The sequence below is a fragment of the Pocillopora verrucosa genome, chromosome 1 (assembly GCF_036669915.1).
Source record: "Pocillopora verrucosa isolate sample1 chromosome 1, ASM3666991v2, whole genome shotgun sequence".
In the NCBI taxonomy this organism is placed as follows: Eukaryota; Metazoa; Cnidaria; class Anthozoa; order Scleractinia; family Pocilloporidae; genus Pocillopora; species Pocillopora verrucosa.
Genome location: NC_089312.1, coordinates 28717327 through 28741529, shown reverse-complemented (window position 1 = coordinate 28741529; position 24203 = coordinate 28717327). Strand labels below are relative to the sequence as shown.

General features: G+C 39.4%; 1 protein-coding gene and 2 pseudogenes across 2 annotated transcripts; 2 read left to right on the top strand and 1 right to left on the bottom strand.

Annotated features, from left to right (window-relative positions):
- The first annotated feature begins 777 nt into the window (after nucleotides 1-777).
- LOC131780854 (fibrillin-2-like) lies at nucleotides 778-10525 on the top strand (annotated as a pseudogene).
- Nucleotides 10526-10672: 147 nt separating this feature from the next.
- Nucleotides 10673-13069, bottom strand: LOC131780866 (piggyBac transposable element-derived protein 4-like; annotated as a pseudogene).
- Nucleotides 13070-17233: 4164 nt separating this feature from the next.
- Nucleotides 17234-23956, top strand: LOC131780865 (fibrillin-3-like). Of its 2 annotated transcripts, XR_010718069.1 has the most exons (5): nucleotides 17234-17493; nucleotides 19685-21184; nucleotides 21365-21730; nucleotides 21987-23012; nucleotides 23077-23955. XR_010718069.1 is itself a non-coding variant. In XM_066169266.1 (4 exons), the coding sequence occupies exons 1-4, from the start codon at nucleotides 17340-17342 to the stop codon at nucleotides 22058-22060; spliced, it is 2094 nt and encodes a 697-aa protein (XP_066025363.1). In that variant the 5' UTR covers nucleotides 17234-17339; the 3' UTR covers nucleotides 22061-23956. The 2 variants fall into 2 exon arrangements, 1 of the variants encoding a protein (XP_066025363.1); XM_066169266.1 differs by having other exon boundaries at nucleotides 21987-23956.
- Nucleotides 23957-24203: the final 247 nt, after the last annotated feature.

Here is a 24203-nt window from a genome sequence, read left to right as displayed (position 1 = left end):
TCAAATGATAGATTTCAGTACTTCTTCTTTACTTACATTTGGACCGTGAAAAGCGACGGAAATACTTTGCTAAGCACATTTGGATGACCCAAATGTTAAAATGAAACTACAGTAATTTTAGCTTAATGCTATCACTTTTAAGAAAAAAATGCCTTACTTAAAAGCCTGAAGTAAGGTTCCTGAACAGAAAAAATGGTACAGACATTGAGGAGGTAGACAGAGCCATCCGTAAGAACAGATTTCCGTGGATCGTGGACCGTGCGGGAATCACTCTGTAGATCGTTTTGGCCGTCAGGCTAGTTCTCACGAGCAAGTATAAACTTAAAAAATTCCTACGTATCTCTAAGCGCCGAGTTGCCATAAAAACATGTACTATAAATCACTCACGATTGTCTACCATGAATCATATTAACCTTAGATAATTAGGTTTAATTCACTTGCTTGATATGTGTTTTAGTCTTGTTTATTCCATATTTCTTGTCATATCCTTTGATCAGCACAATGCTCAAATATTAAAAAAGCGTTATATTCTCCTTTTTCACTTGGATTTTTTTCATTAATAGTTATAGTATATTATCTGTAACAGTAAACAACAGTTATGAAATGGCAGCTGTCTGTCAGAATTATAATTTTGCATTCACTTCCCTTGACCGATAACGTAATTATTCGATGCTTCTTTGCTTAAAAATAATTTTCGGTAAATTCCCAATATGATAACTAATTGTTTATAGCACTAGGGGGTTCCCCGGCAGATTTCTGAGAAACCGAAAGAGCTCAGATATGCTGAGGTTTTAATTTACATCTGGATAGCGACACTCGTACGTTCGACTCCTTTTTGAATATTCCTTAGTTATAATAACATCATATATTAGTAAACTACTGAGTCCAATGGATAAGACACATCAAGGGAAAGAATCGAAGCATAAAGTATTCGTCTCAACAGCCATAGACGGATCGATCAAGTCGAATTGGAAGGCAGGACTTCTAATTCTGTTCATCGTGGCTACTTGTTTTGGTCTAATATTTGCACTAACATCACGAACTAAAAAATCTCTCAAAATCGGAGGTGAGTATCGGAGTATTTGTCACTGAGTGAAGGAGTGAAGGATTGAATTCAACGCAGCAATATAAAGCAATCACATGCACATTTCTGCGAATGCTGTAGCATGAATCCCTGGAAATTTAACTGTTAGCGTGAGAGTTGCTCAACATTCTTTCACAAGTTAACTTGCTCATTCACCAATACTTTGCTTCAGCAATGACTTTTCATCCGATCTTTGTCTTAGTCGAAACTTAATTCTTAAACATACCAACAGAACAGCGATGGATCGGATATCAGCAGTTTAAGCTTATTTTCGACGGTGAACTTGAGAACAAGAAAATGCTTCGATAAGCAATTTGCACGTACTGATGTAAAGCTGTTGTCTTTGGGTTTGATCTGCTGAATTATTTGTGTAGTGTCTAATGCACCGAAATAATGATAATTCAAAAAGTCATAAGCCGTCCAGAATTTTAAAGTTCGGTATAAAAATATTGATCCGTCTCGTCTCTCCTTAACAGATGCACCAACACTAGCGACAAGTTTTAACTGCCGTCACAGCTGTAGCGACCATGCAGTGTGTGACAACACTGTGGGTTCCTATAAATGCAGTTGTTTGAATGGATTTGTGGGAGAAGGACAGTCTTGTTACGACATTAATGAATGCAAAACTAATGCTCACAACTGTAGTTTTCATGCATCATGCAATAACACTGTCGGCTCCTACATATGCAGTTGTCTGGTAGGATTCCAAGGTGATGGACGGTCTTGTCATGATATCGACGAATGCAAGACTAACGCACACGATTGCAGTGTTCATGCATCCTGTAATAACACTGTTGGCTCCTACATGTGCAGTTGTCTGGAAGGATTCCAAGGCGATGGACGGTCTTGTCATGATATCGACGAATGCAAGACCAACACACACACTTGTAGTGTTTATGCATCCTGCAATAACACCGTCAGCTCTTACATGTGCAAGTGTCTGGAAGGATTCCAAGGCGATGGACGGTCTTGTCATGATATCGACGAATGCAAGAATAACACACATACATGCAGTGTTCATGCATCTTGCAATAACACTGTCGGCTCCTACATGTGCAGTTGTCTGGTAGGATTCCAAGGCGATGGACGGTCTTGTCTTGACATTGACGAGTGCAAGACTAACATACACACCTGCAGTATTCAGGCATCCTGCAATAACACTGTCGGCTCCTACATGTGCAGTTGTCTGGAAGGATTCCAAGGCGATGGACAGTCTTGTCATGATATCAACGAGTGCAAGACTAACACACACGATTGCAGCGTTCATGCATCCTGCAATAACACTGTTGGCTCCTACATGTGCACTTGTCTGGAGGGATTCCAAGGCGATGGACGGTCTTGCCATGATATCGACGAATGCACGACTAACACACACACTTGTAGTGTTTATGCATCCTGCAATAACACCGTCAGCTCTTACATGTGCAGTTGTCTGGAAGGATTCCAAGGCGATGGACGGTCTTGTCATGATATCGACGAATGCAAGAATAACACACATACATGCAGTGTTCATGCATCTTGCAATAACACTGTCGGCTCCTACATGTGCAGTTGTCTGGTAGGATTCCAAGGCGATGGACGGTCTTGTCTTGACATTGACGAGTGCAAGACTAACATACACACCTGCAGTATTCAGGCATCCTGCAATAACACTGTCGGCTCCTACATGTGCAGTTGTCTGGTAGGATTCCAAGGCGATGGACGGTCTTGCAATGACATTGACGAGTGCAAGACTTACAAGCACACTTGTAGTGTTTATGCATCCTGCAATAATACCGTCGGTTCCTACATGTGTAGTTGCCTCGAAGGATTCCAAGGCGATGGACGGTCTTGTCTTGACATCGACGAATGCAAGAATTACACATACGATTGCAGTGTTTATGCATCCTGCAATAACACTGTCGGCTCTTACAGTTGCAAGTGTCACAAAGGATTTCTGGGGGATGGACGGTCCTGTGATGATATTGATGAATGTCATACCAATAAACACAATTGTAGTGATCATGCATTTTGCACTAACATTATTGGCTCTTACGAGTGCACTTGTCGACAAGGATTCGTAGGGAACGGACTGTCATGTCATGACATTGATGAATGTGGCGATGGAACTCACAAGTGTAATAGGAATGCAGAATGCAAAAACATTATGGGCTCTCATGAATGCGTGTGTCGTTCTGGGTTTTCCGGCGATGGTTATGTGTGTCAAGATGTTGATGAGTGCAGCGACGGAAGTCATCTTTGCAGCCTTCACTCCAGGTGTGTAAACATCCCAGGATCGCACAGCTGTATATGTAAGGACGGGTATCGCGGAAAAGGACAGTCATGCAACGGTGAGCATAAAATTAGCAGTTGAAGCGCTATAAATAAGTAGCCTATGGCCCTCACTATTATGAATCTTTTTTAGACACTCCCGGTCTTGTGGTGGGAGCTTGATATTTCTAGGGTTGCTGTTCGTTTACTATTCTATCGTTGGATGAGAGGGATAATTAACTTATTTAATTCCTTCGTAGATATCAACGAGTGCAAAGAAGGGACAGCCGAATGCAGTTCGAAAGCAAGTTGTACGAACACACCTGGTTCTTTTAGCTGTAAGTGCATTGCGGGATACCGAGGCGACGGGAAAAATTGCCACGATAAAGACGAATGCAGTAGTGGTCAGCATTGTTCCAGGAATGCAGACTGCAGAAACACCGATGGCTCTTATACATGCAGTTGCAATTCCGGCTTCTATGGTAATGGTTTTTTGTGTTTTGATGTGGATGAGTGCAAAGAGGGTATTCATTGTTGTCATGCAAAAGCTCAGTGCTCGAATACCTGGGGATCATACAGTTGTTCCTGTAAGAAAGGATATCATGGAAATGGCAGGCAGTGTAAGGGTAAGCAAGCTGTGCTTCTAAGCTTGTTTTTGCTTTGAATTTATCACGACCTTCAGTTAAAAGGCTATTACCTTGCATCAATAGGTTAACCTTCTGGTGGAGTATCCTGAATTTGTGAACCATCATTTTATTGTTTGAGGGGTGGCATGACCACAACTTATGCTCTCCCAACAGCGTTAACAGTGTTACATCTTTGAATGCACCTATGAAAACCTTCATTGTAAGCAATGCTGATTGAATTTGTTTTGACATTGTTTTCGTTTGTTTTGCAGCTTCTTCTGCTGGACGCCCCAGCCACTCATCGCAATTTTTCTATTTGGCACTTTTATCGCTTTTGCGTTATAATTACTTTGTAAGTACGTAAAGAAGAAATAAGTTGATGCATGGAAGCTACCTTTACAGTTTCCTTTAACACCATCCCATAAAGGGTTTGTAATGCATTGGAGTGTACGGTCCTCGAACATAATAATTTGGTCCCTTAATCCTCTGTTACTGGAGGTTTCAAAATACAATGACAGGAAAGTTAAAGAAGATTTATTTAAATATTCGTTGAAAATCAATATATTTTGTATAAATGAGGCCAATAAAACTGTTACTCCGTAACCTTTCAACTTTGCACTGTTATCAATGCTGTTTTATAATCAAGTTTAGAAATAAAAATTTCAGTACACAAAATTGAAGCACATTGAGTCGATCACTGTTTAAGTTTTGTTAATACACCACAAACTTTACTCTAGAGTTTCTATCGCCTCAATTTTCCGGTTAAATTAAAATTATTGTGTTTGACCATACTTGAGCGAAGTGTTAGGATTTGACATTGGAAATATTGTTTTATTCAAACGCTTACTTAGTGGGTCCTGTTTCGTTGATACGTGATGCCTTTTATAATTCTCAACATCGAGTCCAGCGATGCATCCTAAGAAAGTTTTCAAATCAATCTTGCTGCTGTGAAATGAATGACCTTAAACCAATTCATCTAAGAGTGGCTTGCATCATGGACGGGCGGAGGAAGAGTCTTTATTCATTGAAAGTGGCCCTTTGCATCGAAAGTTGCAACTACGTAAAGCAATGTTTACTTCTAGCTCGTGAGTGGGATACTGGTCTATCGCAAGCTACTCCCAGTATTACATCACGTTTTTCTCTACGGCACCAAATTGGACTCCTCAGCGGTGAGAGAAACTGGGAGAGTCAAGCTTCTTGCTGAAATCTAACTTTATAATATTAATTTATCATCTTCTCAAGCAGCAAAATAAAAAGGTCACGTTAAAGAGTAGAGCGCAGGCCGAAACTTAATGTTCCAGGCGTAATGATGACGGTTTATCAGATTTTTTATGTAAGAAACAATAAATCGTAAATTATATTTGACTTATTCGGAATTTCACTAAAACTCCTTCATAACATTTTGATTTTAACCCTGCTCTTACGTCAATTGCATGCATCTGTCATGCAGTGACCAATGAGGGTTAACCTCGTTCGGAGAGGGGGTTCCCCTACTTAAATTCCGAGAAATCGGAAAAGCGTTGGTGAGAAGACTGAGTCAGTTATGACTCTGCATTGCACTTGAAAGCGACAGGTATCGAATTCATTTTTGATACTCATTCTATAATTATCGTTCACCGCCAAAATCTACAACCTGAGAAAATAACTATGTCATGTCAAGAAGAAAAACCCGGGCCGAAACTTAACGTTTCAAGTCTGAAAGAATTTCGGTGGAAAAAAGCCAGATGTTGGATTGCTGGTGTTACGTGCCTAATAACTGTGGTCATACTTGCACTGATATTTGGAAGCTCCAAAATTGAAGGTGAGTTTAGTTAATCATAAAGGAGTGAGAAGCATTTCTAATCCATATTTAGTATCCAAAACAACTCGCGGGTTTGCTATTCGCTGATGTGGATGATCGGGATATATGTAGGGGCATGTTCGTGAAAGATTTATCATATTTTGTGATTCTTCATAAATTTTTGTCGTATCGGCGTAAACCCTATATTCGATGCTTATTTGGGAGACAGTTTATGTAGATCCTTCTTCAAATTTCTAAGAGCAGTGTCAAATGATAGATTTCAGTACTTCTCCTTTACTTACGTTTGGACCGTGAAAAGCGACGGAAATGCTTTGCTAAGCACATTTGGATGATCCAAATGTTAAAATGAAACTACAGTAATTTTAGCTTAATGCTATCACTTTTAAGAAAAAATTGCCTCACTTAAAAGCCTGAAGTAAGGTTCCTGACCAAAGAAAATGGTACAGGCATTGAGGTAGACAGAGCCATCCGTAAGAACAGATTTCCGTGGATCATGAACCGTGCGGGAATCACTCTGTAGATCGTTTTGGCCGTCAGGCTAGTTCTCATGAGCAAGTATAAACTTAAGAAACTACTACGTATCACTAAGCGCAGAGTAGCCACAAAAACATGTAATAAATCCCTCACGATTGTCTGCCATGAATTATATTAACCTTTGATAATTAGGTTTAATTCACTTGCTGATATGTGCTTTAGTCTTGATTATGCTATATTTCTTGTCATATCCTTCGATCAACATAGTGCTCAACATTGAAAAACCGTAGTATTTTCCATTTTCGCGTGGATTTTTTTTTTGTTAATAGTTATGGTATAACACTTGTAACAGAAAACAACAGTTATGAAATGGCAATTGTCTGTCAAAATTATAACTTTGCATTCATTTCCCTTGACCAATGACGTAATTATTCGATGCTTCTTTGGTAAAATTAGCATTAGGGGGTTCCCCTGGCAGATTTCTGAGAAACCGTATGAGCTAAAATATGCTGAGGTTGTAATTCACATTTGGATAACGACACTCGTACGTTCGACTCCCTTTTGAATATTTCCTTGGAGATAATAATACAACATATTAGAAAACTATTGAGGGCAATAGTAGACGCATCAAGGGAAAGAATCGAAGTATTAGGTCTTCTTCTTAAGAGCCATGAACGGATCGACTAAGTCGAAATGGAAGACAGGACTTTTGATTCTGTTCGTCGTGACTGCTTGTTTTGTTGGGGCATTTGAACTGATATCATTGCTTAAGAGATCTCACGAAGATAAAGGTGAGTATTGAAACTATCTTTTAATTGCTGGGTAAAAGGAATGAATACAGAAATCACTGGAAAATTTTTGCGAGCTTAAATCTCTGAAAATATAACTATTGGCGTGAGAGTTGCTCAACATTCTTACAGAAGTTTACTAGCTCATTCACCAATACTTTGTCTCAACAATGACCTTTCCTTCGATGTTTGCTTAAGTCCAAACTTATTTGTTAAAGATACTAACAGAACAGCGATGGAAATCAGCAGTTTAAGCTTATTTTCGACTGTGAACTTGAGAACAAGAAAATGCTTCGAAAGGCATTTTGCACGAACTGATGTAAAGCTTTTGTCTCTCGATTTAATCCGCTGAATAATTAATCTAGGGTCTCCTGAAAATTCGTTGTAATAGTATAAAAAGTTCATCAGCCGTCTAGAATTTTGAAGTTCGGTACAAAAATTTTGATCCGTCTCGTCTCTACTTAACAGATACACCAACACCAGCGACAAGTTCTAACTGCTGTTCTAACTGTGATGGAAACGCCACATGCAAAACAAATCCAAAAGATAAGACTCATTTCAACTGTGTTTGTAATAGTGGCTTCCAAGGAGATGGATTCTCGTGTAAGGACGTTGATGAATGTAAAAGAAATTCTTCCACATGCAGTCAGCATGCATTTTGTATAAATTCCATTGGCTCGTACGATTGCCGCTGTTTGACAGGATTCCACGGCAAAGGTTCCTCCTGCGAGGATATCGATGAGTGTCAGAGCAAAATCCACAACTGTGGCGACCATGCCGTGTGTGACAACATTGTAGGTTCCTATAAATGCAGTTGTTTCGATGGATTTGCGGGCAACGGACGGTCTTGTTACGACATTAATGAATGCAAAACTAATGCTCACAATTGTAGTGTTCATGCATCATGCAATAACACTGTTGGCTCCTACATGTGCAGTTGCCTGGAAGGATTCCAAGGCGATGGATGGTCTTGTCAGGACATCGACGAATGCAAGACTAACACACTCGATTGCAGTGTCTTTGCATCCTGCAATAACACTGTCGGCTCTTACAGTTGTGAGTGTCACAAAGGATTTCTGGGGGATGGACGATCCTGTCAGGATATTAATGAATGCCATACCAATAAAAACAATTGTAGTGATCACGCAATTTGCAATAACACCATTGGCTCCTACACATGCACTTGTCAACAGGGATTCATAGGGGATGGACAGTCATGTCATGACATTGATGAATGTGCTGATGGAACTCACAAGTGTGATAGGAATGCAGAATGCAAAAACACTATGGGCTCTCATGAATGCGTGTGCCTTTCTGGGTTTTCCGGCAATGGTTATGTGTGTCAAGATGTTGATGAGTGCAGCGACAGAAGTCATCTTTGCAGCCCTCACTCCAGGTGTGTAAACATCCCAGGATCGCACCGCTGCATATGTAATGACGGGTATCGTGGAAATGGACAGTCATGCAGTGGTAAGCATAAAATTAGCAACTGAAGCACTATAAATAGTTAGCCTATGGCCTTCACTATTATGACTCTTTTCTAGACACTCCTGGTCTTGTGGTGGGAGCTTGATAATTCTATGGTTGTTGTTCGTTTACTATTCTATCTCTGGATGAGTTTGATAATTAACTAATTAATTAATTGCAGATATTGATGAGTGCAAGGAAGGGACAGCCCAATGCAGTTTTAGAGCAAGTTGCACAAATACCCCTGGTTCTTTCAGCTGTAAGTGCATTGCGGGATACCAAGGTGATGGGAAAAATTGCCACGATGAAGATGAGTGCCTTAGTCGTCAGCATTGTGATTTGAATGCAGATTGCAGAAACACCGATGGCTCTTATACATGCAGTTGCAATTCTGGCTTCCATGGTGATGGTTTTTCGTGTCATGATGTGGATGAGTGCAGAGGGGGTATCCATGATTGTCATGCAAAAGCTAAATGCAGGAATACCTGGGGATCATACAGTTGCTCCTGTATTAAAGGATATCATGGAAATGGCAGGCAGTGTAAGGGTAAGCAGGCTGTGCTTCTAAGGTTTTTTTTGCTTTGAACTTAGCACAACCTTCAGTTAAAGGGCTGTTACCTTGCATCAATAGCTTAACCTTCAGGCAGAGTATACTGAATTTGTGAACCATCATTGTTTAAGGGGTGGCATCTCTCACCACTTCGGCTGTCCCAACAGCCTTAACAGTGTTATATCTTTGAATGCACCTCTGAAAACCTTCATTTGTAAGCAATGCTGATTGAATTGGTTTTGACATTGTTTTTGTTTGTTTCGCAGTTTCTTCTGCTGGACGACCTCACCCACTCATTGGAATTTTTCTACTTGGCACTTTCATCGCTTTTATGTTATAATTACTTTGTAAGTACATAAAGAAGAAATAAGTTGATGCATGGAAGCTACCTTTACAGTTTCCTTCAACACCATTCCATAAAGGGTTTGTAATGCATTGTAGCGTACAGACTTCAAACATTGTAACTTAGTCCCTTAATCCTCTGTTGCTGAAGGTTTTCAGATAAAGTTACAGAAAAGTTAAAGAAGATTTAAATATCCATTGAAAATTAAAATATTTTAATTTTAATGTAATTTATAATTTTAGTTTATTAGCTTTGCCAACACTACATGTGATGTAGAACATGGGTAAATTACAATAACAATAATGGGCAGGCAACCATAACAGCGATAGCCAATTACTGTAGTCCCAGGAGTATTAAAAGAATAAAACAATTACATCAATAATTAATATTTAAGAACAGCATGGAGTTGGTGTTGTTTTCAGGCTGTGACATGAATTACATTTTGTGCAGATAGTTTTATAAATTCTGGGACTGTAGATAGATCTCTTGGAGTGCAGTTGAATAATAACACATCAAAGCATGTTTGAAGTCATTTACATTTTTTATACTTAGGTTAAGCTTATCTGACAGAGTGTTCTAGATTCCTATTGTTCATACAATAAATGGCTGTTGAACGATTGAAGTCTTGCATTTTCATGAAGGTACAGACTATTTAGTAACAGCTGTATTGGCAGACGATTGTATGTCTTGTAGAATGAGTGATAGGAACAACTGTAGGATCTATATCCACCAGACCATGGGTAATCTTAAAGAACAGTAACATATCTAAGTACTCATGCCAGTAGCTGATAGGTAGTAAGGAAAGGGTTTTTAGCTGTTGTTCACAACTCTGACAGCAGGAGAATGGTAGTTTCAAGATACATTTTGTGACCCATCTCTGTATCTTTTCTAGACTTGAGATAAGATAAAATATTTTGGTAAAATAAATTGTATTTTGGCACTTAAACTTGTATAGTATAGCCCAGATGTAGTCTAACAATGGTTAAATAGATTGATCTTCTTCAAGTTGTACAAATGAAGCCATTAGATTTGTTAGTCTTTAACCTACCAACTTTTCACTGGTATCAGTGCTGTTTTAAAATCTAGTTGAGAAATAAAAATGTCTTTACACTAAGTGTACTGACAAGTTTTGTTTTTTAATATATCACGAACTTTGCTGTAGAGTTTCTATTATCTCACTTTTTAGGTTGAATTAGTATTATTGTGTTTGACCATACTTGGGCAAAGTGTTGGAATTTAACTTTGGTTACATTGTTTAATTAAAATGCTCTCTTAGTGGGTCAGTTTTGTTTATATAAATATGTGATGCCTTTTATAATTTAGCCCTTAGCATGCTAACTTCAAGTTCCGGTTATAATCCCTTAAACTGACTTTATTTTTAGTAACGCACTTATACATGACAGTTGTTCCTTTGACTAGCAGTGAAAGCTTTACTTTTCATCAAATCCCAACAACCTGGTATATATCAAATTAAAGCTTAAGAAATTTCCTTTCTGATTATTCTATTACAATAACTTTTAACTTAAATTGCTTTTAAAATTTAGCTATAAAATCATGTTTTTGGAAAAACTTGACAAAAATTACACATTAACAAAAAACAGATCATATTAATTTCTTCCAAAAATTATCTGTACAAGCCTAAAATGGAAACCAGAGTAAAGCCCCAGTCCACAAGCCTAATAAAACAATTCCTGTGACTGTGACAGTATTTTTTCTCAATACAGTAGCAAGACTGCATATTTGTCAAGTGAACACATAATCAAAATTAGGAATTTATATATATTGTTTGGTTTTGAAGTAGTTCAAAACAGTCAGCCCAGTTGTATGGGTCTATGTTGTAACTTTATCTATTTCTGTGTTTGAATTGACTTCAAAACCTAACAAAACCAGACAAAAGATGAATAATGGTTATGATCAGTTAATCAATTAGTTTTGGCATCCACACTGTCATTATTAGCATCGTGTCTTCGAATATAGGCAGTAACATAGTCCTGAACAGTGGGGTACAACTGGAAGCGGTCTTGCATACAGAGGGCTACTTTGCAGACACTGCACTGAAAGCTACACTCTTCTCCTGGCCTCTTCCTTTTATCTCATGTCCTTTTGGGCAGGAAAGCAAACCATACATGCCCAGGTGATGTTGGACTTCTTCAAAGTGCCCAGTATTTTCTCTGGGAAGTGACCTCCCACTTCAAGATGGGTTAAGCCTTTGGCTGACCTTGCATGGCCTCTTGGAGTGAGAGAACGGGAGATGCCAGAATTCCTAACTAGCTCCTTCACAAGCTCCTTTTGAAAGGTCCTTTGCAGCACAGGTCACTGGGTTCTTTGCTTGCAGAGGATGTAAGCATTCAGGATGCTTAAAGAAAACAGGTGGAAAAACTCTCTCTCCCACCATTTCATGGTGTGTCACATTAAGTAAGAATAGACCACCATCTGATAACATCTGTCAATTGCCCCCATGAACTTATTGTAGTCATGAATAATCTCAGGTTTAGTGATTGGACCACCAGTTTCAGGGTGATTTTGGCCAACTTCTACTTCCACTACAGAATGAACTGATGAAAGCATCTGGAAAACTCTGCTGCCCTTAAATTTAAGAACAAGTCTCTGTAAGAATCAAACGTCTTGGGAAATGAAAATTTCAACCTCCCTTCAAATTTTGCATGCAGTTAGGTACTCAGGGGGGATGCACAAAAATGCTCTTATTAAAGGGTGCAGCACTCTTGTTGCCATGGTAACAACGGCTGCTTGTTCGAGGCCTGGGGCCTCATTTTCATACAAAAACGTCGCAAAAAAAGAGTGAAATGTTTTTTTCTCTATCTCAAGCTAAATACAACATTACAAATTGGCACTTCTGTCATACATAGTAACATCATTCATCTTCACATTGATACAGTCAATTTTCCCTGGGAGTGAAGCTGAACACACTAACAGATTATTCATTTCGGTACAGTTCCGATCATCTTTGTTGTCGGGTGAAACAGGGAAAACGTTTATCTGAATTTCTCCAAAAGTACACCGATTCTGGAACTGAAACTACCCACATAGCTGGTTATAATATTCTAGTTTTTAAAAATGTTAAAATTTCTGCGGGCCTGCTTCTACTTTCCATAGGAGCAATTCGCGAACGAAGCTCAAAAATCAGATATTGTATAATTTGGCGATGTTTACATCGAATGTTCTCGACAACAAATGTTTCAGAAAAATGAATCATGTAAAGCTTTGAAAGAATGTCATCTTATGAACAATATCCCGAAGAGAAATCTCGCCTCTGGTCGTCATCTTTTAAAAAAAAATTGATCAACCTTCATGGAGGACCACTCGACGTAACTACAAAGATATACCTCAAATCGTGTGCATATCATCCAGATTCCGAGTGCTGCACCTTCTTTCATGGGAATTTGAGCGACCTGAAGTCCTCTGAAGATACACTGTTATACTTGTATGTCATTTGAAACATGTTAAGTCGGCTGATCTATATGAAACCTATCCTCACACCGGTCATTTGTCATAACCATGTACGTTATCACGATGGCGTGACACTGTATTTCTCCGTGAAGTTTCTATCGGTCGCTCCAAAAAAGACGAGAAATTGATATTTTTCGTATATATCAGCAGATTTCCGCGCACTCCGAAGTAAAAACAACCGAAAAAAAAAAGAGGAAAACCCTGACTGAACGCTCGTAAACACTGAAAATCTGAGAGTATCAATCGTAACCTGTCAGCGGCAGTACTACATGTAAAACCCAGTTGTAACAATAGCAATTTGAACGACATAGGCATCTCCCTACAAAGAGCAGATTCGGGCAGTTATCATTTCCTTGTGACGGGAACTAAGATAATTCGAATCATCTGAAAACTGTCAGAAAACTGTTAGAAAATTTGCATAAGATATGATGAGGAGAGACTTATCACCGTCGCAGTGCAATCGAGTCAATCAATGTTTCCTTCTATGTCTTGTTAAAGAAAATATCATAACAAAGTTCGAAATAAAAGATTAAATGAAATAATAATGTCATTATTCCACCTTTCAAACAACTTATTATCCACAGGCAAATCGCAACTCGTAACTTGAGCGAAACTCCCCATGGTTAATATGTAATCTGGATTGCTTCAGGACCTTCAGGAAAAAGAACAGCGATTTCATCACCATTATTTTCCATACTTTTCTCCCGGATATCTTTTACAAGCTTACAGAAAGATGAATATAGCGCAATCTCCTAGTGATTTACACGAGAGGAAGACAAAGGTCTCTCTGATTTTCCCTTTAGGTGGCCGGCTCACCAGGAAGAAACAGGAGATCGTTCGGTCCAATAACGTTAGTCTGTGGAGATTATCAATCTAATAACTGAGAAGATTGTGCCCTTTGGTTCATCAGTGACAGCATTAATTATTACAAACATGTATTTCTCCGTCCAAGCGACAACAAAAATAGTTCCTTTGTAATTTTGTAAGCACTTCCTATAGCATTTTATTGTCAAGGGAAATAAATCTCAAGGTTCAAAGCCAATATAACGTTCGAGAACGAGAAAGACTCCCTAAAAAAAAGCTACATTTCTGGAAATTGGTTGTGATGAAATCCCTGTTCCATTTGCTGTACTGCAAGGATACTGAGTAGTTCAAAATCTCCACTTTGTGATGATTTTTGCGCGAGTCGTACAAATTGCTATTATTGGCGACTGGGTTTTACATGTAGTACTGCCGCTGACAAGTTGCAATTTCTGCTTTCAGATTCTCAGTGTTTACGAGCGTTCAATCGAGGGTTTTTTCTTTCTTTTTTGGTTGTTTTTACTTAGAATGCGCGGAAATCTGCTGATATATACGAAAAATATCAATTTCTCGTCTTTTTGGGAGTGACCGATAGAAACTTCACGGAGAAATACAGCGTCACGCCATCGTGATAACGTACATGTTTATGACAAATGACCGGTGTGAGGATAATTTCGTGTAGATCAGCCGACTTCAACATATTTCAAATGACATACAAGCATAACAGTGTATCTTCAGAGGACTTCAGGTCGCTCAAATTCCCATGAAAGAAGGTGCAGCACTCGGAATCTGGATGATATGCACACGATTTGAGGTATATCTTTGTAGTTACGTCTAGTAGTCCTCCATGAAGGTTGATCAATTTTTTTTTAAAAGATGACGACCAGAGGCGAGATTTCTCTTCGGGATATTGCTCATAAGATGACATTCTTTCAAAGCTTTACATGTTTCATTTTTCTGAAACATTTGTTGTCGAGAACATTCGATGTAAACATCGCCAAATTATGCAATATCTGATTTTTGAGCTTCGTTCGCCAATTGCTCCTATGGAAAGTAGAGGCAGGCCCGCAGAAATTTTAACATTTTTAAAAACTAGAATATTATAACCAGCTATGTGGGTAGTTTCAGTTCCAGAATCGGTGTACTTTTGGAGAAATTCAGATAAACGTTTTCCCTGTTTTACCCGACAACAAAGATGATCGGAACTGTACCGAAATGAATAATCTGTTAGTGTGTTCAACTTCACTCCCAAGGAAAATTGACTGTATCAATGTGAAGATGAATGATGTTACTATGTATGGTAGAGGTGCCAATTTGTAATGTTGTATTTAGCTTGAGATAGAGAAATAAACATTTCACTCTTTTTTTGCGACGTTTTTGTATGAAAATGAGCCCCCAGGCCTCGAACAAGCAGCCGTTGTTACCATGGCAACAAGAGTGCTGCACCCTTTAAAAAGAGCATTTTTGTGCATCCCCCCTGAGCGCCTAACTGCATGCAAAATTTGAAGGGGGGTTAAAATTTTCATTCCCCAAGATGTTTGATTCTTACAGAGACTTGTTCTTAACTGCCAGCAAAGTTCCATTGATCATAAAAAATTTGTCACCTTTTCTTTTCTTCTGAGCCATTTTAAATTCTTAGGAATACCTTTCCTGTAGCGGGCTGTTCGGTAGGCCCCAGTTTTTGTCCTATAGAGCTCAGCAAATAAAGTAGGTGATGTGTAGTAGTTGTCAACATACAAACACCTACCCACATTCAAATAAGGTTGCATGAGCCTCAAAACTAAGTCATATGTTTAACCTTTAGCACTGGGTGGATCTGGGTTTACACCAGTGTAAATTTCAAACATATAACAATAACCATTACTTGAGTCACACAACTGGTATAACTCAACACCATACTGATCCATTCCCTCGTCAATGCAAATATTTTTGCCTGGCTTCCAGATATCTGAAAAGTTCCCAGTGAAAACACTGTATATAGTGCCAAGCTTGTTTACTGGGTTATACCCTTCCTGTCCTCGAGAAACATAATTATCATTATCACACGAGTGAAAAAATATTAAAATGTTCATAAATTTGTCTCTTGACATAATTTGAGGGAAAAAGGACGTAGATAAAACCTCGACGGTTGATCAGTAATCCTGGATATTCTCTTGATTCACCAGGCCTATTGCAATTATCATGGCAAGAAAAGCTTTCAGGTCACCAGATGTCACACCATCATCAGGCCAATTTCTAAACCTCGAGTGCTGAGGTAAACGATCTCTTTGCTGTAAAGATGCGATTGTTTCCGTTGCAGATTTATGTGCTTGGGAAGCAATATCATCGAATGGGTTTTCAGGGAAGCGGAGATGAATGTGGTCAGAGAATGATGGATTGTCAGGAAGCTCCACATTCAACCCTCACCAAGGACCCAGTTGTCTTCTTCGGTTTTTTCTTCGCTCTCCTCCTCGCCATCACTGTTTTCTTCTTTTCTGTCATCTTCTTCTTTGCTGCTTTCAGAATTATCCGTGTTTTCATCTAAATCGCTATCCCCACCGCCGACAACTTCATCGATAGTTCCATTATCAACAAATACAGTGTTGGCCGCCATCTTTGTTTACCAGTGTTACCGCGCAACAAAATATATTTCATGCTAATTAATTCTTTTATTCTACTCGGATCTTCGGAACTCTGTCGGATGCTTAATTTATGTCCTTGGATTGGCCCATGAAGGTAAACCCACACAAGCCCGACAAATTCCGAACTTCTCCGCCAATAAAACAATGATGTTCGGAAACCCGGAATATTCCGGGAACCCTCTACATGGGTAAAAACGTGCGCCCGGAATGTTGCGGGAGCCGCACGATAAGGGCTAAATATCGAATCTAGCGATACATCCGAAGAAAGGTTTCAAACCAGTCTTACTGTTGTGAGATGAAGGACCTTCAGCCAGTGACTTAAGAGTGGCTTGCATCATGGACGGGCGGAGGAAGAGTCTTTATTCATTGAAAGTGGCCTTCTGCATCGAAAGTTGCAACTACGTAAAGCAATTTTTACCTCTAGCTCCTGAGTGGGATACTAGTCTATCGCAGGTTACTCCCAGTATTACATCACGTTTTCCTCCACGGCACCAAATTGGCCTCCTCGGCGGTGAGAGACATTGGGAGAGTCAAGCTTCTTACTGAAATCTAACTTTATGATATTCATTTATCATCTCCTCAAGCAGCGAAATAAATAAAAGTCACGTTAAAGAAGAGAGCGCAGGCTGAACTTAACGTTCCAGGCGTATTAATAACAGTTAATCAGTTTTTTTTATGTAAGAAACAATAACTTGTAAATTCCATTTGACCTATTCGGTATTTCAATAAATCTCAAGGCTTTCTGGCGTCTGTGGGAAAAGCATTTTATAAACTGTTAACCGCAACCCTGCGAGGTTGAGCTCCGCAAAGTGCCGATGATGCCACGAATATGTTATATTATCTCTTACGTCACTTGCATGTGTCACGCGGTGACCAATGAGGGTTAACCTTGCCGAACCGAGCGGGGGTTCCCCGACTTAAATTCCGAGAAATCTTACTTGCGTCGTTGAAAAGACTCAGTCAGTTATGACTTCGCATTGCACTTGAAAGCGACAGGTATCGAATACACATTTTATATTTATTCTATTATTATTGTTTGCCAAAACTGCAACCTGGGTAAATAACTATGTCATGTCAAGAAGGAAAACCCGAGCAGAAACTTAACATTTCAAGTTTGAAAGAATTTCGGTGGAAGAATTTCATATGTTGCATTGCTAGTGTTACGTGCCTTGTAGCTGTGGTCATATTTGTACTGATATTTGGAAGCCCCAAAAGCGGAGGTGAGTTTAGTTAATCATTAAGGGGTGAGAAGCATTTTTAATCGGTATTTAGTACCCGAAACAACTCGCTGGTATACTATTCGCTAAAGTGCATGATCGGGACACATGCAAGGGCATGTATTTGAAAGATTTATTATATTTTGTAATTTCCAAAGGGTCTTGATATTAGCAGGCAGGTCAGGAATTTAAAGAAAGCGACAAAACTTTTAAGTCCGTAAAACATGTTTCGACAGATACTTCTGTCATCTTCAGTTAATTAATGTACAAAGCGTTGAAGTTGAATTATGTAGTAAGTAGAACAATGCTAATTATGATAAATAGTGACAACAAGAAAAGCGGTAAAGCATGAAAGTGTGAGAATTCTTTACTTACACTACTTAGACCGTGAAAAGCAACGGAAATGCTTCGCTAAGCAAATTTTGATGACTCAAAAAGTTAAACTACAGTCAATGTAGCTTAAGGTTATCGCTGTGGTAACTTACTCTATGCGTTCACAAAGCGACTTTTGAGATTGAGATTAACTCGTTTGATATGGTCACTTGAGAGGTTTCAACAGTCGTAATAATAGTGGTTAATGGGATAACTTTTAATTTCTCCAAAACAGAAAGGCAAAGTTCGATTAACACTTTTAACTGCATACGGAAGTCCTTTTGTGATGTTAATGCTAGTTGCAGAGTGTATTCTAAGGAAAGGGAACTTTCACTTGTGTTTGTAATAATGGCTTCAATAATCTGCCTAGATCAGATCGATAAAATTATTTCTCACAACATTTTACGTCTTATGTAAAATGGGTTGGATTATGATGCAAACATATCAGTTTTAGGCTGCTTATTTGTTTTCGGTTTTAATCTTGTTATCATCAGTTCATGCACAAAGAGAGCCTAATGCCCACATCGAATAGAACATAGGGCTTGAAATCACACCAAGGCTCCGGTGTTTGATCGGGGTTCCAGCGTTTATTTGCTGTCGAGCCAACAAAAAATTTACGCACTATTGAACAGCACTTCTGTGACAGACAGCCGCTTTTACATCTGTTTTATAATTTTTAAAGGAAGTGCACCGGTTTAACATGGCAGAGATGAATGCCAAAGAACGGAATGAAGAAGAGCTGTTTGCCTATTTCTTGTCATAATCTAGGCACATTCTTTAGATCTTGATTTCATCATCTAGTAAAATGACACCGCAAATTAATGCAATGTTTGTACACAAATCAGGAGCATTAAACCGAAATCGGTCGCAGCGTGACAAGGATCGAAGTCACCCTCTTTGAGGCTACATCAAAACTTTTACAGCACGCAGCGTGACATTAGTTAATGAACAGGTTAATTCTTTCAATAACCAATGAGAGATTAATACGTATAGCATTAGAGGGTTCCCCGGCAGATTTCTGAGAAACCTAAATAGCTCAAATATACTGAGGTTGCAATTCACATTTGGATAGCGACATTCGTATGTTCGACTCCTTTTTGAATATTCCTTAGAGATAATAATACCATGTATTAGCAAACTACTGAGTGCGATAGAAAAGAAACATCAAGGGAAAGAATCGAAGCATGGAGTACTCTTCTTAACGGCCACAAACGGATCGATCAAGTCGAATTGGAAGGCAGGACTTCTAATTCTGTTCATCGTGGCTACCTTTTTTGGTCTAATATTTGCACTGACATCACTAACTAAAAAAACTCTCAAAACCGGAGGTGAGTATCGGAAATTATTTCTTTGTCGCTGGGTAAAGGATTGAATTCAGCATAGCAATATATAGCCATCACATACATGTTTTTGCTAGTGCTTAATATGAATCCCTGAAAATTTAACTGTTGGCGTGAGAGTTGCTCAACATTCTTACAAAAATTAACTAGCTAATTCACCGATACTTTGTTTCAGCAATGTCCTTTCATCCAATCTTTGTCTAAGTCGAAGCCTAATTCTTAAAGATACGAACAGAACAGCGATGGATATCAGCAGTTTAAGCTTATTCTCGACTGTGAACTTGAGAACAAGAAAAGGCTTCGATAAGCGATTTGAACGTACTGATGTTGTCTCGTACGAAAGCTTTTGTCTCTTGGTTTGATCTGCTTAATAATTAACGTTGTGTCTCCAACAAATTCGCCTAAATAATAATAATGATATAATGAGAAATTATCAGCCATCTAGAATAAAAATTTTGATCCGTCTCGTCTCTCCTCAACAGATGCACCAGCACCAGCAACGAGTTTTAACTGCCGTCAGAAGCCATTTTGTGATGAAAACGCCACTTGCAAAACAAATCCAAAAGATAAGTCTCATTTTAATTGCGTTTGTAATAATGGCTTCCAAGGAGATGGATTCTCGTGTAAGGACGTTGATGAATGTGAAAGAAATCCTGCCACATGCAGTCAGCATGCACTTTGTATAAATTCCATCGGCTCGTACGATTGCAGCTGTTTGACCGGATTCCTCGGCAACGGTTACTCCTGCGAGGATATCGATGAGTGTCAGAGCAAAATGCACGACTGCAGCGACCATGCAGTGTGTGACAACACCGTAGGCTCCTACGAGTGCAGATGTTTTGATGGATTTACGGGCAACGGACGGTCTTGTTACGACATTAATGAATGCAATACTAATGCTCACAACTGTAGTGTTCATGCATCCTGCAAAAACACTCAAGGCTCCAACACATGCAGTTGTCAGGAGGGATTCCAAGGTGATGGACAGACTTGTCATAACATCGATGAATGCAAGACTAACGGACACGTTTGTAATGTTCATGCATCCTGCAATGACACTGTCGGCTCCTACATGTGCAGTTGTTTGGAGGGATTCCAAGGCGATGGACGGTCTTGTCATGATATCGACGAATGCAAGACTAACATACATGCTTGTAGTGTTCATGCATCCTGCAATAACTCTGTTGGCTCCTACATTTGCAACTGTCTGGGAGGATTCCAAGGCGATGGACGGTCTTGTCATGATATCGACGAATGCAAGACTAACAAACATGCTTGTAGTGTTTATGCATTCTGCAATAACACCCACGGCTCCTACATGTGCAGTTGCCTGAAAGGATTCCAAGGTGATGGACGGTCTTGTCATGATATCGATGAATGCAAGACTAACACACACGCCTGTAGTGTTTACGCATTCTGCAATAACACCGTCGGCTCCTACATGTGCAGTTGCCTGGAAGGGTTCCAAGGCGATGGACGGTCTTGTCAGGACATCGATGAATGCAAGACTATCACACACACTTGCAATGTTCATGCATTCTGCAATAACACCGTCGGCTCCTACATGTGCAATTGCCTGGAAGGATTCCAAGGCGATGGACGGTCTTGTCAGGACATCGATGAATGCAAGACTAACACACACACTTGCAGTGTTCATGCATCCTGCAATAACACCGTTGGCTCCTACATGTGCAGTTGCCTGGAAGGATTCCAAGGCGATGGACGGTCTTGTCAGGACATCGACGAATGCAAGACTAACACATTCGATTGCAGTGTCTTTGCATCCTGCAATAACACTGTCGGCTCTTACAGTTGTAAGTGTCACAAAGGATTCATGGGGGATGGACGATCCTGTCATGATATTGATGAGTGCAGCGACGGAAGTCATCTTTGCAGCCCTCACTCCAGATGTGTAAACATCCCAGGGTTGCATAGCTGCATATGTAACGACGGGTATCGTGGAAATGGACAGTCATGCAACGGTAAACATAAAATTAGCAAGTGAAGCGCTATAAATAGGTAGCCTATGGCCGTCACTATTATGACTATTTTCTAGACACTTCCGGTCCTGTGGTAGGAGCTTGATATTTCTAGGGTTTCTGTTCATTTAATATTCTATCTTTGGATGAGAGGGATAATTAACGTATTTAATTCCTTCGCAGATATCAACGAGTGCAAGGAAGCGATGGCTCAATGCAGTGTGAAAGCAAGTTGCACGAACACACCTGGTTCTTTCAGCTGTAAGTGTATTGCGGGATACCAAGGTGACGGGAAAAATTGCCTCGATAAAAACGAGTGCAGTAGTGGTCAGTATTGTGCTAGGGATGCAGATTGCAGAAACACCGATGGCTCTTATACATGCAGTTGCAAACCCGGCTTCCATGGTGATGGTTTTTCGTGTCGTGATGTGGATGAGTGCAGAGAGGGTATCCATAGTTGTCACGCAAAAGCTCAGTGCTCGAATACCTGGGGATCATACAGTTGTTCTTGTAGTAAAGGATATTACGGAAATGGCAGGCAGTGTAAGGGTAAGCAAACTGTGCTTCTAAGCTTGTTTTTGCTTCGAATTTATCACAACCTTCAGTTAAAGGGCTATTACCTTGCATCAATAGGTTAACCTTCTGGCGGAGTATACTGAATTTGTGAACCATCATTTTATTGTTTAAGGGGTGGCATGTCCCCCACTTGAGCTGTACCTATAGCCCTAACAGGGTTACATCTTTTAATGCCCCTATGAAAACCTTCATTCATGAGAAAACTAATTGAATTTATTTTGTCTTGTAGCTTCTTCTGAAGGACGGCCCTACCCTCTCATGGGAATTTTTCTATTTGGCACTTTTATCGCTTTTTTGTTGTAATTATTTTGTTCTTACGCAAAGAAGGAATAAGTTGAATATCTCAACTGGACAATTATTAAAGCAGATGCCCGTTGTGGATAACCGTGATGTTAGTAATATCGTTCCTACGATCGACATTGATGCATGGAAGCTTCCTTTACAGTTTCCTTCAACACCATCCCAGAGAGGGTTTTAATGCATTGCAGCGCACGGACCTCGAGCACAATATCTTGGTCCCTCAATCCTCTGTTGCTGAAGGTTTCCAAATAAAATGACAGGGCGGTTAAGAAAGATTTAAATATTCGTTGAAAATTAATACATTTTGTATAAAATTAGAACTTTTAGTCCGTAAACTTCCAACTTTGCACTGGTATCAATGCTGTTTTATAATCAAGTTTAATATAAAGATGTCAGTACACTAACTGAAGCACATTGAGTCGATCACTGATCAAGTTTTGTTTTTTTAATATACCACGAACTTTACTCCAGAGTTCCTATCGTCTCAATTTTCAGGTTAAATTAGTATTATTGTGTTTGACTATACTTTAGCGAAGTGTTAGAGTTTGACATTGGAAACATTGTTCTATTCAAAAGCTTTCTTGGGTTCAGTTTCGTTAATATAAATACGTGATGCCGTTTAAAATTCTCAATGTCGAATCCGGCGATGCATCCTAAGAACGGTTTCAAATCAATCTTACTGCCGTGAGATGAAGGACCTAAAGCCAGTTCTTTTAAGAGTGGCTGGCGTCGTGGACGGTCGAAGGAAGAGTCGTTATGCAAAGTGGCACTTTGCATCGAAAGTTACAACTTAGTGGAGCAGTTTTTACTTCTAGTTCCTGAGTGGGATACTGTTCTATCGCAGGTTACTCCTAGCATTACATCACGTTTTCCTCTACGGCACCAAATTGGCCTCCTCGGCGGTAAGAGACATTGGGAAACGGCTGGATTGTATCAGATCTAGAACGAAGTGGAGGTAAGGACTGCTGAGGGCTATGCTTTGAGTAGAGGTAAAGAAGTTCAGTTTTGTCTTTGTTTAGTTTCAGCTTGTTTAAGGACATCCAATTATCAAGATCGGATAAGCATTCCTCAATTTTAGCGATGCTGCTGGTTAATTCTAAATCGTCGTTAGCAGAAATGTATAACTGAGTGTCATCGGCGTAGAAATGAAATTCCATGTAGTGGAAACGCAGAATGTCGGCAAGTGGAGCAGTGTAAAGTAAGTAGACGATGGGCCCAAAGACAGAGCCTTGAGGTACTCCACACTGACTTCTTCTCGTTGATTAAGACAACTTGCGTGCGGTTAGTAAGAGTGCAGTGCCACAAAGTGTCAATCCTTTGAGCAGTATTTCATGGTCAACAGCGTCAAATACAACGGAGAGATCAAGTAGCAGGAGCATGACACAATGCCGATTATTAGTAGCAAGCAAAATGTCGTTTTGAACACGGACAAGGGCGGTTTCGCAGCTGTGAAATGGCTTGTAGGCCGATCGTAGCGGCTGTATTAGTTGGTTAGAATTAAGATAAGCTTGAAAACGCAAAAAACGGTTTTTATGGTGATGGTCTCTTCTTCGGCGGAAAGGCCTGCGTCGCTTATTGAAATGTTTCTCCGTGTTATCACTATCCAGTTTGTGTTACGACAGATTTTAGGCCTGCATCTAAATATGGAAGAAGTTACACATGATCAGAATTTATGCTTGTTAATATTAACATCATTTCAAACGCTGTAATCACGGAAGGAGTAGGGATGCTCCCTGCCCCTTACATACATACATAAGCACACACATACTTTATTTGTTAACGTAGGTCGCAAAGTGGCGGCTAAAAAAGCTGCTGTGGACCTACCTATTATCTATACAAAGTTATAAATTAAGCCTAATTATTAAAATGTTTATAGAAATTTTCTCACAAAATATACAAAATCATTAAGTGAACCTTTCTATTAAAAATATTTTCAGGGGTATTTAAGAAAAAAAAATGTTTATAGAGTCAAAAATATATATTACCTTAGAATACCACTAGTAAGTTAATAATTAACAAAATTCCGTCTTTCATCTTTTCTAAGATTAGTAATGGTTCCTGGAACAAATGTCACTTTTCTTAACTGAGTATTGTTGCCTTTTAGCTTTGTTTTGAAATTCTCAAATTTATCTAAGAGCCTTGATGA